The sequence below is a fragment of the Carettochelys insculpta genome, chromosome 18, assembly GCF_033958435.1.
Source record: "Carettochelys insculpta isolate YL-2023 chromosome 18, ASM3395843v1, whole genome shotgun sequence".
In the NCBI taxonomy this organism is placed as follows: domain Eukaryota; kingdom Metazoa; phylum Chordata; order Testudines; family Carettochelyidae; genus Carettochelys; species Carettochelys insculpta.
In genome coordinates, this window is record NC_134154.1 from 11,162,821 (window position 1) to 11,180,506 (window position 17,686).

At 44.3% G+C, this 17,686-nt stretch overlaps 1 protein-coding gene across 1 annotated transcript in view; it reads left to right on the forward strand.

Annotated features, from left to right (window-relative positions):
• Positions 1–10,440: 10,440 nt before the first annotated feature.
• Positions 10,441–17,686, forward strand: part of MAPK1 (mitogen-activated protein kinase 1) — a 58,256-nt gene continuing 51,010 nt past the window's right edge. The window contains exon 1 of the mRNA XM_075013091.1: positions 10,441–10,802. Coding sequence (XP_074869192.1) covers positions 10,660–10,802 — 143 coding nt within the window. The 5' untranslated portion in view covers positions 10,441–10,659. The remainder of the gene's footprint in view (positions 10,803–17,686) is intronic.

Below are 17,686 nucleotides of genomic sequence, written 5' to 3' on the forward strand. Positions count from 1 at the left end.
GTGAGACTTATGTAAAAAGCTTTTAGGAGCACTTTAAATGGACCTTTTTAATATTTAAAATACAATTGTAAACCACTCACACAAAATTAGGAAATGTATCATTGACTTGCTAATGCAACCAAGCTTCCAAGCTGCAGTTTGATAGCTTATTTGTGAGCAGTGAATCTAACAAATCTATGACTGTACAAGCTAGCTCCTAGAACAAGGAATGAAAGAATTATAAACAGAATTCTATTAGGTAATTACGATAAGGTTGCTATTGACCATATATTCCTATAATTGGCAATCTTTTGTGTTTTCCAATTTGTTTAGTCATTCAGTGAAAATAAAAAGAATACAGGGCTTAGATGCACTGTATTAATATTCAGCTTTGATGAATGTACACATTTACCAGATTAGGTCCTGATCCTGGCTTCCTTGTATAGCCTAATCTTCCAATGAAGTTTATCGACAGCTTGGGTGGGCAAGCAAGACAATAAAGTATAATTAAATGTGAAAATAGTAAGATTTTTGTTATCAGCTGGCTGCATGTTGTTTTTAACTGAATTACTATACAAGAAGACCGGATAGCTATGGGGACTGGATATAGAGAAGGCCTGAGTCTTATTTGTACTTCGGTCACTTTACACTGTGAAGTAGCCTTAGTGTAAATGAAAGTCAGGCCCAAGAGAATTTCATCTCTAGATTTACCAGTTTGAATCAAACCTAGTTTAGTAGTCTCTTGAAGTTGTTAGCATTTTAGGATTTGAGCATCTAAGGATAGTTCCCAGCGGACCAGTGTTCACATCTAATCTATTTAAGATTTAGATCACATTCATCACCATGGTATCTGAGTGCCTTACAAGTTAAAATATATCTTTTCAAAGTACTTCACGTTTCTCTCCTTCCACGCCTACACACAGATTTGGGGCTTTTTTAAAATTATGAGGGGAAAGCTATGTTAAATATGAGATATTTGTGTTTTGGTTCTCAGGTGTGAAGGTTCGTGGTCGGTTTGGTGTGCTCCAGGAGAAGCACCACACTTTAAGACAAACTCTGTCCCATTGGCTCACACAGAACTAACTCTTCTGTCATAGTGATAGCAGCCTTCGGAGAGATGGCTACTGTTCTTAACAAGCACAAAGATTAAACTACTTTTCCACTCTTCCAGGCACACCAGTGGGAATACACGTGTTGTTGTTCAAGCTACACCTATTCTATGGATAATATGACAGTTTCAAACTTAAGGGCACACAAGCACTTTCAACAATACTGCCCTTAAAACAGAGTGAGTTTTTAAAATGGACATATCACATAGAACAAAATTAAGGCTTTCCAGACCCAGATCCTAGGATAAACCTATCCATGTGAGCTGTGAAATGGATAAGGGACATAGTCAGTTAGTTAAAACCACAACATGTTTAACTTCACCATTATAATTATTAACCTTTTCCTAGTGTCTTTAAAAAAAAACAACAGCATCTTTGGTGCTAATGGAGTTTTTGCAGCATGTTATTGTGTCTGTTCAGGAAGGTATTTTTCCTGCATTTAGGCACCAACAAACATTTTGCCATAGGTAGCCTCTTTAAGGCCTGACCCCACAAAGATTTAGTCATGTCCTTAACTTAAAGCACATAAGTAGGCTACTGGCTTCATGGGACTTTTCATGCACTTACAGCACATCTTTGCAGTCATAGCCTTCATGGAAGACACAATATGAACAACTAGATAACAAAACTAAACATACAGCATAACATGCACACTATCCTATTTATATACATCAGCCTAGACATGAATTTGGACACATGTTTAGGCTGAACATAGCTGTACCCTCTCAGGGGGTGAGGTTTACTGGTCTGTTTTACTGGCATCTTTTTTGATCTGACATAGCCTAGTGAAGCGGGAAACGTATCAGATACTAGAGGCCCTGCTGCAGCTCCACTTGCAAGTGGAAGTTGGGCTGGAAAAAAGTTCCCGATAGAAACTTGTTGTAATACACATCCAACATGTACACTTGGGGCCCCATGCTGGCCGGGGCAGGGGCTGGTACAGTGCAGGGGGGAGGGGTAGCTGGGCCAGGCCCTACACTAGCCAGGGGAGGGGCTCTGTTGGGGGCTGGGCCAGGCCCCACACTGGCTGGGGTAGGGGCTGAAATGGTGGGTAGGTGAGTCCATTGGAGGGCTGAGCTGGGCCTCGCGCTGTCTGAGGCCTGCACAGTGCAGGAGAGGGAACAAGCTAGACCCTTACTGGGACAGACAGATGGAAGGACACAGAAAAATTAATACTTGTGATACACTAATTTTAATCAAATTTTGCATTAAAACTGCAACGGCAGGTTGTGTTTGTTAGGTTTTTCCATAAGCATTTGTTTTATACTAGCTGATAACATATTTATTTATGCATATTTTCAGAACTGTAAGCATAACTTTGTTTTTTGAAGGCACGAGGGAACATCTGATATGTCATTTTTATTGAAACATTTATTCACATTTACTGATGTCTCACATTTCTGAGAAAAATAATGCTGGATTTCTGAAGTGAAAAAATAGTGTGAAAGAAAAGATATTGTATGAGGGGAAAAAATAACCCATGGAAAGCAACGTTAACTGTTCCACTGAAGTACACACACAACAAACCACATGGCTGAATGGATATTAAACACAGGCTTTCCATCATTAGATTATTCCAGTCACACAGAACAGTTCTCACTGTACTAAACTGTCTGGAGGATTGTCTTGCATTTGGAAGCAGGACACCTGCTGTGCACTCTGGCATGGAAGGTGATCCACTAGACCGCTGCTGGGGTAGCAGAGTGTGTACAACTGCAACAGAGATATTCATTTCCAGATCTTGACTGTTATTCAAACAGGGAGCTGTAGGTTTTCATTTAAAGCATGGGTGTCCAACCTTTTGGCTTGCCTGGGCCACGTTGAGTGAAGATAGTCTTGGGCCGCGTACAAAATATATAATATAGTTAATGTATATAAATCACATAATAATGTTAAAAGTTTACGATCTTGTGGGGCCGCATTACTAGCTGTCCAGGGCCGCATGTGGCCCACGGGCCGCAGGTTGGACACACCTGATTTAAATGAAGCAGCGTGGTATGTTGGAATCCAAAGGATCCACAGCAACTGAGGGAGGCGGTGAATACAGAGACGAACAGTTGGTTTGAGGGAGCTGATACCGGCTAGTCAGAATGAAAGTTGGTTTGGGCAGCTGGTGACAGGAGAAAGGTTGGACTTAGTATATTCAGTGGCAGGTAGGATTGGCAAGACTATTTTAGGCAGTGGTGGGAGAGAAAGGGAGAGAATTATGAAACAAGTGCAATGGGAGTCCCTTGGGGAAGAGAGAGAAAGCATTAGGTAGGGCAGGAATGCTAACAGGAAGCCAAGCAAAATGTTTCAGCACTATCTCAAAGATTACATAACTAGCTGAGCCCGTGGTAATGATAAGACTCCCAACTCACCTATGTGCCTACAAGCTCTGGCTGAAGGACCTCAGAGGTAGGGGGCAGAACTGGGCATCAATTATTTGTTTTTAGTGTTTGTATTAAAATGCACGTCAAATAGGGAAAATGTACAGTGATCAGTGGAATTAAGTCATAGGGCCCACGCTCCCTGGAGGAACTGTTAATAGGACAGCGGGAAACAATACATGGATGGTGTTGAGCTGGAAGCATCTCAGCCATAGGCAAAGGGCAGCATACAGGGTTTAATAAAGTTCCATGTGTTCAGCCTACCTTGCATTCCGCTTAACTCTTTGCAAATGAAAAACAGTGGCAGCGCTGGACCTGCTGTGCGTTCTGTCTGCTGAAGTGCTACAGCTGGCGGCATGAGCCATGGAACTCAGTCTGAAATTCCCCAGACACCTGGATTTTGCAGGCACACAGGTAGCCAGCCCACTGTTAGAGCTGGCAGAAAGACCTGGCCATGCAGGAGGACAACAGCAGGAAAGAAGGGATGTAATAGCCCAATTAACTGGTTAAATGGTAGGCTTAACTAGTTAACCAATTAAAGATGGGGGGGAAACTGGGAAGGCTGCTTTCCCTCCCCACCCGCAGCATGCTGGGAACCAGGGCTGCTCGGACCAGGCTGGAGCACCCCTGGCCGCAGCATACCAGGGACTAGAGGTGCTCTGGGCAGGCTGGAGTGCCCCTACCTGCAGCATGCCAGGGACTGGGGCTGCTCCAGCCAGGCTGGTGTGTCGTCCCCCCCTCAGTGCACCAGGCACCACGACTGCTTTGGCCGGGCTGGAGCAACCCCTGCCAGTTAACTGTAACCAGTAAACTTCATCCGTTAAGGATGAGGACTACCAGTTAACCATTAGCATGCCTACGGGAAAATAAAACTATTATCATACTGTACATTACCGGGGAACAACACAGACAAATATGCACTGTCCTGAAGTGCACTACTACTTCAGACAATCACAGAAACCCTAGGAGCAATGAGAGCTATTGCTCCCCAAAGCAGAATAAAACAGCCAGATCCTATGCTATTGCCTTATGCACATGAGTTGCTATGTACAATTTTAGGAAAGCTTATAAGTTTTCTAATTCGGGACAGGATAGTCTGCAGTATTGGGAACACTCTGCAGGAGCAGCTGCTTCTAAAAGACAATCTCACTTTAGACAGATGCTTAGGTACCACTCTCAAAAAGAAAGCCCTAGGAGGCACAACTGTCCCAGAAGTGCATGCAGTGAGACAGCAGCACAGGAGAGAAGCTGGCCAGGGTTCCATACTCAGTGAAATGCATTAGTATGGAGGACAGCATGAATGAACAGAGAAGTGCCCTGCATTAGCACAGCACAGCATTGCCAGGAATGTGGAAAGTTGATTAGTTTAGCAGTGTGTGCAAGAGCCGGGGAGGGTCTCAGACCGATTCAGTCAGACTTTTACACAAGGGGGATGGCATGTCAGACAGCAGTGATGACATTCTCTCCTTAAGTCCAAGAGAAGACAAGGATTAGGCTGTTGGGACAGAAAAGAAACATGATCACACCAACCCCCATGCATGCAAGAATGTTAATAGGGAAATTCCCCGTGCAATCTCAACTGACTAGCAGGTTTTTACTGAATGTGATGCCTTGGGTTGAATTAGACTTAAAAACACCCATTACAAAGAGCAACCACAATCTAATAATGCAGAAGGACAGCATAATGGGAATTGAAGTGAGCATGGGGAATGCAGCCGAAAGCCAGCAAACCCGGTGTTGAAAAGATGCCATTATCCACTGCCCACAACTGATAACTTCTTTCCAGTCTGTGATATGAGAAATACGTTTTGGCGTGTAAGCCTGGATAAAGAATGCCATATACTGACATCCTTTGTAACACCATCTGGTCACTGGAAATGGATGAACATGCCAGTGGATATAAGCACAGTGCGAGATGTTTCCAAGAGAAGACTCACCCAAATGCTGTAAGGATTGCCTCAGGCGAAAATAACTGTAGATGATATTTACACTGTATGGTAAAGTAGCAATGAGACAGAGGCTGGAAAGAAAACTAGAAGCTTTTCTACAGCGATGCAAGGACAAGGACATACAACCAAACCAAGATAAATATAAACTCAAATAATGGGAGGTGACAGTCATTGAGTAGCAGCTCACAGCAGAGAGACTGAATGTGAATGCAGATCCAAATAAGATTAAGACAGTCAGAGACATGACAGCTCCATCTGATGTGAGAGAGTTCTTTTTAAGGATGATAAATGTTCTGTTTGGCTGCAATAGCAGAACCCCTAAGTCAATTTGCAAGGCAGGATGTTGAGTGGGACAGGAAGGGACGTCAGAGTAAGCATTTGATATGGTGAGACAAATGATAATGGAGTCCCCTGTTCTGAAGTACTACCAACCAGGCAAGCTTCTGGCACTCCAATATGATGCCTCAGAGAGACGATTGGGTGTATCTCTTTTGCAGAAGCAGACAGTTGTGTATACCAGCAGAGTGCTGTCAGAGGCTAAGCAGGGGTATGCCAAAATAGAAAGAGAGTTTCTTCTGGCTGTGATATTTGGAGTGGAACAATTTCATCAGTACTCCGATGGCCATCCGCTAATTGTGCAATAATGCCATAGACCCCTAGACACAATCATGGCAAAGTTCTTTTAGTGTTCCAAAAAGATTACAACATATGCTGATGCACCTCTAACACTCTGTCTATGCAAGAGGCTTTTCCCAGCAAAACAGGTCTTTTGTCAGGAAAAAACATGGAGCATCTAATGCACTTTGTTGAAAGTTCGTCGACAAAAACTGACACATCCGCTGGCAGAGTTCTACCTTTCTCCATTGAGGTATAACACCTCTCTCGACAGTGTTCTGTTGACAAAACAGCCGCATAGATGCTCCGGGGCTCTTTTGTCGACAGACAGGGCTTCCAATTCATCAGGCAGTCCTATTCACAAAGCGTCCGGTCACCCGTTCTGTCAAGAGAGGGCTGGGCAGTGTGGAGGCTGTCTGTCAACAGAGCGGATTGCTCTTTGGATCTGCTTTTATGTGTAGATGGAATCTGTTGACAAAAGTTTTGTCCGGAAATCTCTTCCTTTTGTTGACAGAGGCTTCTTGTGTAGATGTAGCCTACTAGGCAGAGATCAGATATTGTCTGGAATGGCCACTGGCATTCGTTGACACCATGACCTGGGCATCTACATCCAACATCAGTAGGATGAGAATCAGGACACTGAATCTACGAACATATCTCAGTTTCACCAGCAAAGAGGACTGAAATCAAAGCGTCTCAGGAAAAGAGACACCCAACTACAAGCAGTCAAGAGAGTCAGGGCTTGTTTACACTTCCAGGAAGATTGATCTTCCAGGGATCTATTTTGTGCATCCAGTAAAGATGTGCAAAATCGATCTGTCTGGGTTCGGCAGTTGACCCCTGCGCTCCTCACTATCATGGAGTGTAAGGGAGGTCAACAAGAGAAACGCTTCCACTGACCTTCCTTAGTAAAGACAGTCATGTATGTCGATTTCTGATATGTTCGTTCTAGCTACACAATTCCTGTGGCAAGACCTGCATTTCTGAAATTGACTTTCAGGTCTAGTGTAGACCTGGCCTAATACTTGCAGCATGGCCAGAAGTAAAAAGCCAAAAAGCTTTAGATGCAGAACCCTATTTTCAAATTAATGGTGAGCTGAACATGCAAGTTGGACTCATATTTTGCTTTTTGTTTCAGAAGGTGGAAAAAGCTACTGGGGAGAAGCAGTTCTAGATTTGATTTTAACAAATAGGGAGGAACCGATTGAGAATTTGAAAGTGAAAGGCAGCTTGGGAGAAAGTGACCATGTAATCATAGAGTTCATGATTCTAAGGAATGGTGAAAGGGAGAACAGCAAAATAAAACCAATGGATTTCAGGAAGGCAGATTTTGGTAAACTCAGAGAGCAGATCGGTAAGGCCCCATGGAAAGCAAGACTAAGAGGAAAAGCAACTGAAGAGAGTTGGCAGTTTTTCCACAGGGATATTATTAGGAGGCCAAAAGCAAGCTATACCACTGCATAGGAAAGCTAAAAAGACAACCTTGGCTTAGCCCCGAGATCTTGAATGATCTTACAATCAAAAAGGAGTCCTACATAAAGTGCAAATTAGGACAAATTACAAAGGATGATTATAAGCAAACAATACACACATGCAGGGGCAAGATTAGAAAGGCAAAGGCACAAAACGAGCTCAGACTAGCTAGAGACACAAAGGCTAACAAGAAGACATCCTATAAATATACTAGAAGCAAGAGGAAGACCAAAGACAGGGTAGGTCCACTTCTCAGTGAGAAGAGAGAAAGAATATCAGGAAACTTGGAAATAGCAGGTGCTAAATTTTATTAAAAATTTTGTTTCTTTGTTTCTTTGTTTTGGTCTTCACCACGAAGTCTGATGAAGAAATGTCTAACACAGTGAATGCTAGTGGGAAGATGGTAGGTTTAGAGGATAAAATAAAAAAAGAACAAGCTAAAAATTACTTACGAAAGTTAGATGTCTGCAAGTTACCGGGGCCTGGTGAAATGCATCCTAGACTACTTAAGGAGCTGATAGCTGAAGGCTCAGATAGCTCCTCTATCATCTTTGCAAAGTTCTGGAAGTTGGAAGAAATTCCAGAAGAACATGAGCTATGAGGGAAGACTGAACAAACTGGGCTTCTTTAGTTTAGAAAAGGGAAGACCGAGAGCAGACATAGTAGCAGTTTTCAAGTATCTGAAAAGGAGAATTACAAGGAGGAGGGAGAAAAATTGTCCCCTTGGCCTCTGAGGATAGGACAAGGAGCAATGGGCTTAATTTGCAGCAAGGGAGGTTTAGGTTGGAGATTAGGAAAAAAATTCCTAATCGTCAGAGTGGTTAAACATTGGAATAAATTGCCTACAAAGGCTGTGGAATCTCCATCACTGGAGCTATTTTAGAGCAGATTAGACAGACATCTATTGGGGATGGTCTAGACCGGGGGTTAATAAAGTGGGGGGCAGGTCCCCTCGGGGGGGGAGAATGAAGTTTCATAAGGGGGCACAGCATGATCAGCTTCTGAATCTCAGGCTCATCCACTTCATTAAAAATGTTGAAATACGTTACTGTTTTTGTGTGTATATTCACATGTATATACTCATTAATAAAGTTTTTACATTCTACATATGTATTTTCTTACATGTGCCAAAAGGTTTTTTGTTCATATGAACATAACTGAACCGTTGGTTTGGATTACATTAGACAGGTTGGGGTGGGGGGGCTGCTAATTTCAGGGACGGAAAGTGGAGCCTGACGTAAAAAGTTTGCTCACCCTTGCTCTAGATGGTGCTTGGTCCTGCTGTGAGGGAAGGGGACTGGACTCAATGACATCTCAAGGTCCCTTCCAGTTCTAGTGTTCTGTGATTCTAAGGGCAGACCTGCTGTTCGCAATACATTATGAATGGATGTCAGACAAAAAAGACATATCTCACCCCATGGCTCTTACCCTGTCTCAGGCCAAGTCTATACTAGGGGAATAAAAATTGAGTTAAGATGTGCAATTCCAGCTACAAGACTTGCGTATCTTAAATTAATTTTTGGCACTGTGTGCTCTACGAAGTTGACAGGATTTCCCTTGCTCCTTGTGGCTACATCAACACTACCAGATAAATTTGAATTCAAGACAGGTAGCTCGAATGTACCAAGTGACTGTCTTCACTGTAAATACCATTAGCTTGATTCAGGGAGCACTAATACCAATATCATAATAATGTTGAAACTGTCTGGGTGTAGCATCAAATTTGAATTTAAAAGTTCGAATGAAGGCTGGTGCGGAAGTGCCACATCTTAAAATCAAATTCATTAGCCTCCAGAGGCTGAGTGGCGCTGCTTCACCTGTCTCTCAGCTCCCTGCCATTCACGAGAGCCAGGAAACTTATGGCACTGCTGCACCTGTGTCCTGCTGGTCAGCTTCCTGACTCCCCTGAGTGGTGGGGAACCCGGAAATTGACTGGTCAGCCTCCTAGCTCCCCCATGCTGCAGGAACCCAGGAACCAGGCAGCAGGATGAGTACTACCAGCACCGGGAGTGCAGCACGGCCTGGAAGGGAGGGCGCAGAATGCGGAGGTGAGGGAACTTTGGGATAGGTTCCCACAATGCACCCCTGCAACAGTTGATGTTTGGCCATTGAGTAGGGCAGCACTAACTCGACTTTGTGTGGATGTGTGAGGAGACTCAAAATCAAGTTTATAAAACCCAGCATTATAAAATCAAATTTAATAAAGTCTAATAAATATATCTCATGGCATAGCTGCAGCCTGTGACTGTGAGGAGTAAGGGGATCGAGGGTGGCGTCCTGATCCTTCGATTTCTGCACAGCCCCAGGAGAAGTGCAGAACCCAACCTTGGAAGACAGACTGCCACTGCACTGATCTTCCAGTAAGTACAGACGTGCCCCGAGGCTCAATGGTGTTTACTGGACAAGAATTAATACGCGGCTCAGAGCCCTGAGGCGGGACCCCGCAGTCACGCAGTTCCTCCCGCAGAAATTCTGTCATCCCACGAGCTCCCACCCGTCGCTGAGCCCAGGGCGGATCAGACCCCTGAAGGCAAAGCGGTACCTGGGTACAGAGGAGTCCTGTTCAGCTTGTTGGCCGGAGGTGAGGGGAACCCTGCCTGACACGAGGCACGTCACTGACTGACCGACTGCAGAGCTCAGGGCCAGGCACTGGGCGCACTGACCCCCCCGACTGGCCTCAGAACCCCAGCGCGCGGGCACGCCCCCCTCTGGCGACGCAGGGGCACTGACCAGGCGCGCTGGGGTGGGCGCCCACCGCAGCGCAGCCACCAGCCCATTGGCGGGCGGTCTTCCGTCACCTGACGCCGCATGGCGCCCAGCAGCAGCGCTTCTCTAGCAGCGGGCACGCCGGCCACGTGACCTTCTCGGCCCCGCCTCTCCCTTCCCCCATTGCTGCTGCGGTCCCGAAGTTACCGCAGTCCCCACTAGCCCCGCCCCTCCCGTCCTTCTCGCGCCTGGTTTCCTCGCTCCTCCTCCTCCTCCTGCTGCTGCTGCTGTGCGCGCGCCCGAGCCCACCCTCCGCTCTGTGCGCGCGCCCCTGAGCCTCCCTCTCCTCACGGCAGCGGCAAGCGGGCCTGGGGACGGATTGCGGCGGGTCCTTCCGAGCGCAGCGGGCATCGGCGGCGACCACGACCCTCTTCCCTAGCGGTTCCCGGCACGGAGAACATGGCGGCGGTATCGGGGGCCGGGGCTGCGGGCGGCTCCGCCAACCCCGGGACTCCGGAGATGGTGCGGGGCCAGGTGTTCGATGTGGGGCCCCGCTACACAAACCTCTCTTACATCGGGGAGGGGGCCTACGGCATGGTCTGGTGAGTACCGGCCGGGCAGCGCCCTGCCCAGCCACGCCCCGCCCGCCCGCCGAGCCTGGCTCGGCCCGCAGCCTCTCCCGGCGCTCGGGACCAGCCCGCGGGCCCAGCCTCCTGGCCCTCCCGCTGCGGGGGCCGGGGCCGAAGCATCTCTCCCTCTTCTCCCCTTACCAGCTGTCGCTGCCTCCTAGTTCCGATTGCTACCCCTGTCCAGCCTCCGGCTGCTGCATCTCGCCCCCCCCCCGATTACTGCCCCATCTGCGGCCCTCGTCTCTGCCTCCCAGCCCCAGTGGCTGCTCCTTCCTTCTCCAGTCCTGAGTCAAGGGTTAATTACTCCTTTCCCTTTCCTCTTTCTGGGGTTGGCTTCACTTTTTTTCATTCTCGGCAATGTCTGATACATGCATTAGTGGAAAAGGAAACCAAAATAATGGCTATGATTTATGGATTATAAGGCACACCTTGTATGCGCCAGGAGCACACCGGGTTGAAGAAAAGGCTCCGGATGTAGGAATTATTACCCCCACTAATCTTGGTTGGTTGCGATTTGCCACTCCCTCCCTCTAGTAATGGCAGGTCACTTCGTCTAGCCTAACAAACCTCATGTGTTGATTTTTTTTTCTTTTTTGTTGTTGATGGTTGAAACCTTTTTGTATCAGGGAGACCTCCAGTGAAATACATTGAAACACAAACATGTATGGCAAGTGAATGTGTGCGCTCAGCTGTTTGACATCATCTGTCTTAGTCGGGTATAAGAATGGTGGAACATATGAATGTTTCTGAGCACATTAAGATGTTTATCTCCTAGTAATGTGGTGAGATTGGCTTGAGCTGGTGTACGTATTGTATGTGGATGGCAGCATGGTCCAGTGGTTAGGAGGATGCATGAGTATCTGACTTGCTCTGTGACCTTGCTGAAATTATTTACCCCATTTGTGTCTTTCTATCTGTAAAATGGAATAAAGAGATTTACCTCCTGAACTGACTTGAAATGTGCACGTGAAGCACAAATAACAAATTTCCTCCAAATTCTATGCTGTTTCCCCTTTGGAATGCATAGGGTTTTTGTATGTTTTTTTTTTAAAAAAAAAACAGGATATGTTTTGAAATAGATTTGGTTTATCACTCTTAGTTATATATTCAAATTGGGATTTTTTGTTACAGCCATAACCTTTAATTCAGGTTTTGAATTATGATGACTTTTGATGGCACAATGAGAGGCAGTCGCCTTGTACTCCAGAATTTAAGCTTTTGTTTAGGCCTGGATTCACTAACAAGTTAATCGTGTGCTTAAGTGCTTTTACTGGATTGTGACTCTAGCTCTTCTAATTGTGATGGTAAATTTCAGAATGGGTTTTGAAGTCCTCTTCATACTTGTGTACATGTTTGTATGGCTGCAGCTACACTGGTGTAAATGACCAGCAAGGATGCAGTTCACTGATTTAATACAGGACTTGTCAGTGCAGTTTACTTCAGAAATCAAAATAAGCCTCACCAGTGCAAGCTTTGTTTTACACCTGTTCAACACATCAGCATTGGAGGGCTTGCACTAATATAGCTGCACTAGCACGAATAAACTTGATGCAGATCAGGCTTGCAAACTCCCTGTTTGTGCACCATCACCAGCCGCAGCAGTTTCACAATCTGGCACGGGTGTACTGGGAGGGGTTGGATAGGCTGCTGTCTGCTCTCATTGCCCAAGCCTGGCCCCTTCCTGCAACATTCTGCCCTCTCTTCCCCATGTCACCCTGTCCCTCCCAGGAACCCAGCCTCAGGGATTACTGGAGGGGAGGGGACCTCCCCGCACTCCCCACAGTGGCAGGAGTCACAGGGAAGTGGAGCACGCTCATCTCTGTTTCCCTGTAGCTCCTACCTCTGTAGGAAGTGCGGGCAGACCCGACTGTTACTGCCATCATATATCAGCCCCCCTGCCCCAGGAATCCCTGAGGCCAGATCCCTTGGGGGTTGGGGCTCTATAGGTGGGAGAGGGTGGGGCAGTGGTGGCCAGAAGGGGTGGGGCTTCGGTGACAGGAATGGACAGGCCCCCAGGTGGTACTCCTGGGCTGGATTGTGAAGCTGCTGAAGGTGCGGATGGGATGTGGACCAGCAGTTTGAGACCCCTGGTGTAGATATATTCTAAATTTAAAGCAACATCTTGACGTTTGTCTGAGGTTGAAGATAGTATCAACTAATATGCTTGAACCATCTCCATAATCTGGCTGTCCCTGATACGGTAATACCAATGTTTGGGACTCTGGCAGGGACAGGAGAAAGCAGCTCTGTCTGCATCTGCCATTCCCCTTCCCCTCCAGCTTCGGGAACAGCAGTGCAGCAAAGTGCTTCTGCAGAGGCGTTTCCCCTTCTGCTCCCATTAGGGATGTTAACAGGTAACTGGTTTACTGGTAAGCCTCGCCCTAAATGGAAGATGCTTACCCCTTACGGTTCACCGATAGCTGCTGCAGGCAGCGTCTGCTCCAGCACCAGGGCATCTACTGCAGGTGGGGATGCTCCAGCCCAGCCAGAGCATGGGGAGAGCCACCCTATCCCCTGTTTAATTAGTTAACTGGTTAAACTTAATGTTTATCCGGTTAACTTCTTAACAGGATTTTACATCCCTAGTTGTCATAGTAGCAGAGGGCAGTTTCCTGAGAGTGGGGGAAGGGGCATAATGTCATGTGTGTCACCAGGAGCAGGGTGCGAAGTAGGTGCTCCACCCCATTCCTCTCATGCCCACCCCATGTTTGCTCTTACACCCACACCCCAGTGCCCTCCTTCACCTTCCCTCCCTTCCAGATCCCATATGTATTGCTGTCTATTACATGTTAAATGAAAATTCAGTGCTTCATAAAATGTTTTTATCTTCACTTTCAAAACAAAAAACATACACAAACACTGATGGACTAAAAAATTCCAAAATCCAGCACAGTCTATTTCCCAAGGTTTCTAGATTAAAAAGGTTCAGGTGCACTGTTGAGATGTGTATACTTCCCCATTTACCTCAGTGGGAGGCTAACAATGATGACGTTTAATTTAGCTTCAAACTTAACCGTTTGACTACTGATGAACAGCAGCAAGAAATGTTATGAAGGATACAATTTACTGGTAATAATATTCTAGTTTGGTTTCACAAGTGAAAGGAGCCTGGTTTGCAGGCAGGATTAGAAAACGTATCACTTTGCCCCCCCACACGCATTAATTTCTGGTTAGTGGCTTGAGGATGAAAGCATACATTTTCAGTTTCATCTCAGACAATGTCTATATAAGTTAGACTTTTTATTTTAAAAACTTTACACTTTTTTTTCTGTCTACAATTAATGAAGGAGTTTTTGGTCTAAAATAAAATTGTTAAATCCTGTTGACCCAAATGCACCATGGTTTGTTGAGCTTCTGTATTATTCTTATTAAGTTAAGAAGTTAAAAGAGGGGTCAGCAACCCCCTGGCAGGCATGCCAAGAGTGGCACGCGAGCCAATTTTCATTGGCACATGAGGCGGGTGGTCAGCCCTGCACCTTCTCCGCCGTGCAGCTAGGAGCTTGCTCAAAGCCATGCCACCTGAGGAGTAACAAAAGACCAGCTAATGCTACCAATCTCTATGATAAAGCTTTGCATTTTAATGTATTTATTAATGAAGCTGTTGTAAGTAGGATTATTAGTGACTTTAAAAAGTGTCCCCAGCGCTTGGCCTGTACGTAAAGGTCAAAAGGTCAAATTTCAGCACTGCCTTGGAAAAGGTTGCACACCCCTAACTTAAAGCATTCACTACTATATCAGGTATAAAGGACATGAAACGAACAACTTACATTTGTATTGCGTAGTAGATAGGAAAAGTGCTGAATTGCACATATCTTAGTTAGATGTGATAGCAACTAATGTTTGTTGGAATGTAGGACACAGACTACTATCATGATGTAAGATTACTTATAAGCAGCTAGAAGTGTATTCGTTATGCAGATTGACGCAAGATATTTCATGCCTTGCCTTGATTTGCTTGCAAAGCTAGATGTGAAATTTTTTGCAGTGTGGAGGCATTTTATGGGGGGCGTGGAGATGTCCTCAATTTTTTTTGAAAGCTTCAGGAGCAGATTTATAACTTTTCAATGAAATAAAATTAGTACATTTATGGTATTAAAGTCTTGAAATTCTAGACTAAGTTAATATAACATTTGAGAAGTCATATTTATCAGTTTTAGTGCAATAGCATCATAATATGGAAATATAAAAGACTGGAGAGTTGTGAAAGGTATCTGGTGTGTGTTTTCATTTCCCTTATTATATTTGTAAATTATTCAAGCTGTGAGTTCAATTAAACAAGCACTCTCTTATGGCACATGTTCTTTTATTTGATCCTCCAGCAAAACTAAATTGAAGCAACGTCTCCTTACACTTCCATGACAAGGCAGTGTTGTTGTAAATGAAAGACTATGACTTCACAACTGTGGCAAGCAGAGATAATTGAGTATGTTCAGGAGAAAAGCCATAATCAATACAAATCTAAAACAATAGTTAAGGAAAGGTCAAGTAAGCTGCTTATTAGAAATGTTCTCTCATTCAAGTTTTTTCTTAGTATGGAAAACTCTAAAGATAATAGAGGCATACTGTCTTTTAAATCCATTATCCATACCCAGGTCAGGATTTTGAGAAAAAACAGAGTTATTAGAGCTGTATATTGGGTAATATTTTATGTGTGTGCTTTTTCAATATTATAGCAAGCAAAGGAGGATAAATGATGTATTGATTTGAGGGATAATTTTAGAAGAACCTCATGGCCCTAAATTTAAACTCTTATAGTGGCAAAAGTGTAACCTTTAAAATAACTGTATAACGCATCCTGTCTCTCTTATCTACAAAGCTAGATTCCATCGTTGTGTGTGCTTGATTCACATTCAGATTGTGGTATTGGAGAACAGAATCGGAGGTGACTGGCTCAGCCTGAGTGTACGGGAAATGTTTATTAAAGGATGCTTTTATTCTTCAACTGTAGATCAGGGGAAGAAAGCTGAAAGCTTGCCACCAGTTACAGCTCCCTGATTCTCTGCACTGATCCTAGAGACTAGGGGCTTGCCTCACTTTTGCCTGCTGGCAGTTGGTCCCACCTCAATTTTGCCTTCTGGCTGTGGTCGCTAATGGGCTGACTATAAATTATTTGGAGATGACTAGAAACATTCCAACCTCTCCCTCCCTGTGGACCCCCTGGGGTTTGCTCTCTTCCTCTGGGTATTCCTCTGTGCTGAGAGATATTCATCAGGAAAACTTGCAGGAATTTTCTGTTCTCTATGTGCTCCTGTCTAGTACAGAGGACAGAAAACATATCCTAAACAGTGGATTGTCTCCCCTGGACCATTTTTAGATTAGTTTGATCCTCTGTCTCAAAAGGATAGACATCCTCTTTACAGAGAGAGGGCTGGGGTAGTACTTTCTCCCTGGGGCAGCCTGCATACTTGAACCCCTCATCCCCAGCCCCACCCCAGAACAATTATTTAAATAAAGAAAAACAAAGCTCACTTGGGTTAGACACAAGCAACACTAGGTAAATCTTCTACTACTGTCATAACAAGAAAAATATACTAGTATCCATTTTTCATATTCATTTGTTTCTAGAAAAATATTTATACATCTTAGAAAGTGGTCTCTCCATAATCCCTCTAATCTTAAATCCTGTTATGAATCAACTTCTTCAAGACAGAGCACAGATGCTTTTAAATAAAGTTTGATAGATTTTTACATGCTACTTCCTAGTAGATCAGTTCCCAGTAGAATTAACAAGAAAGCATTTGTTTTAAACTAAGATAACTGAAAATCATTACTTCTCAATGGGAATAGTCATGTATTAAACTTTCAACTTAATAGTTGTTCCAACTGTTTACTGTGCTTAGACTGTATGATATCAGAGACTCAAAGATATGCATAGTAATTGCAGTGGCAACATGCTGATCTCAAGCTTTTGCAACCAACGGGTATAGGATTTGATCATTCTTTCAAGTACTTATGTTTTAGTCTCAATTAGACATTTTTATTTTAACTGACAAAATATTTGAGGTTGTGGCAATACTTCATGCACACAGATGCTGAGGTAAATTTTGATGAGATGGAGGACTTCCAAATGGCAAAATGCAAAACCCTACATGCACTTCCACTAAATATTTCTCTTAAATTTTTTTAAGCATAAAATATATGGAGATGCACATCTCATAGAGCTGGAAGGGACCTGACAAGTTTTTTGTTTTTTTTTAAATCTATTTGCCCCAAGCCCCTAAATGGCCTCCCTAAGGATTGAGCTCATAACCCTGAGTTTAGCAGGCCAAGGCACAAATCACTGAGCTGTCCCTCCCCACTCATTTAAAAGATGGTAAGTTCGTATTCACAAAGTGGCAGATGTGTTGTTCACATTCAAAAATTACCTTACAATGGTCTGTCTTCAACAGAGTGCCTTCATGCTTGCAAGATCAGGGCCTGTGTGCGTAACAGTGAAACAGATTGTACATTTGATAATCCTTTACATAAACACAAAGATTTTTAATAGATTTTTCATTTACAGGAAACTTGAGTAAAAAGAGATGGAATGTGACTTACGTTAACAGTTGCCTTTACTAAAATGTGAAAGGGCTGTTAATTTGGGTTTTGTTTTAGAGGAAGGGCGTGAATGACGAGGAAATATGGACTAAAACAGTTCTGTGATAACTGCACTAATGATTACAATCCTGAGTATGTATTTACTCTCTAAGTACTTTAAGTACTCTATTCAAGGTTGTTTTGAGAGTTACAGTCTTGGGAATTTATTACAGAGAATTTTAGTTAATTGCTGCACTTTCATAATTTGCACAGTTTACTTGTTTGCAATATTATCTTTGATTATGGACTTTTCAGATATGACATAGCAAAAAACAAATCAA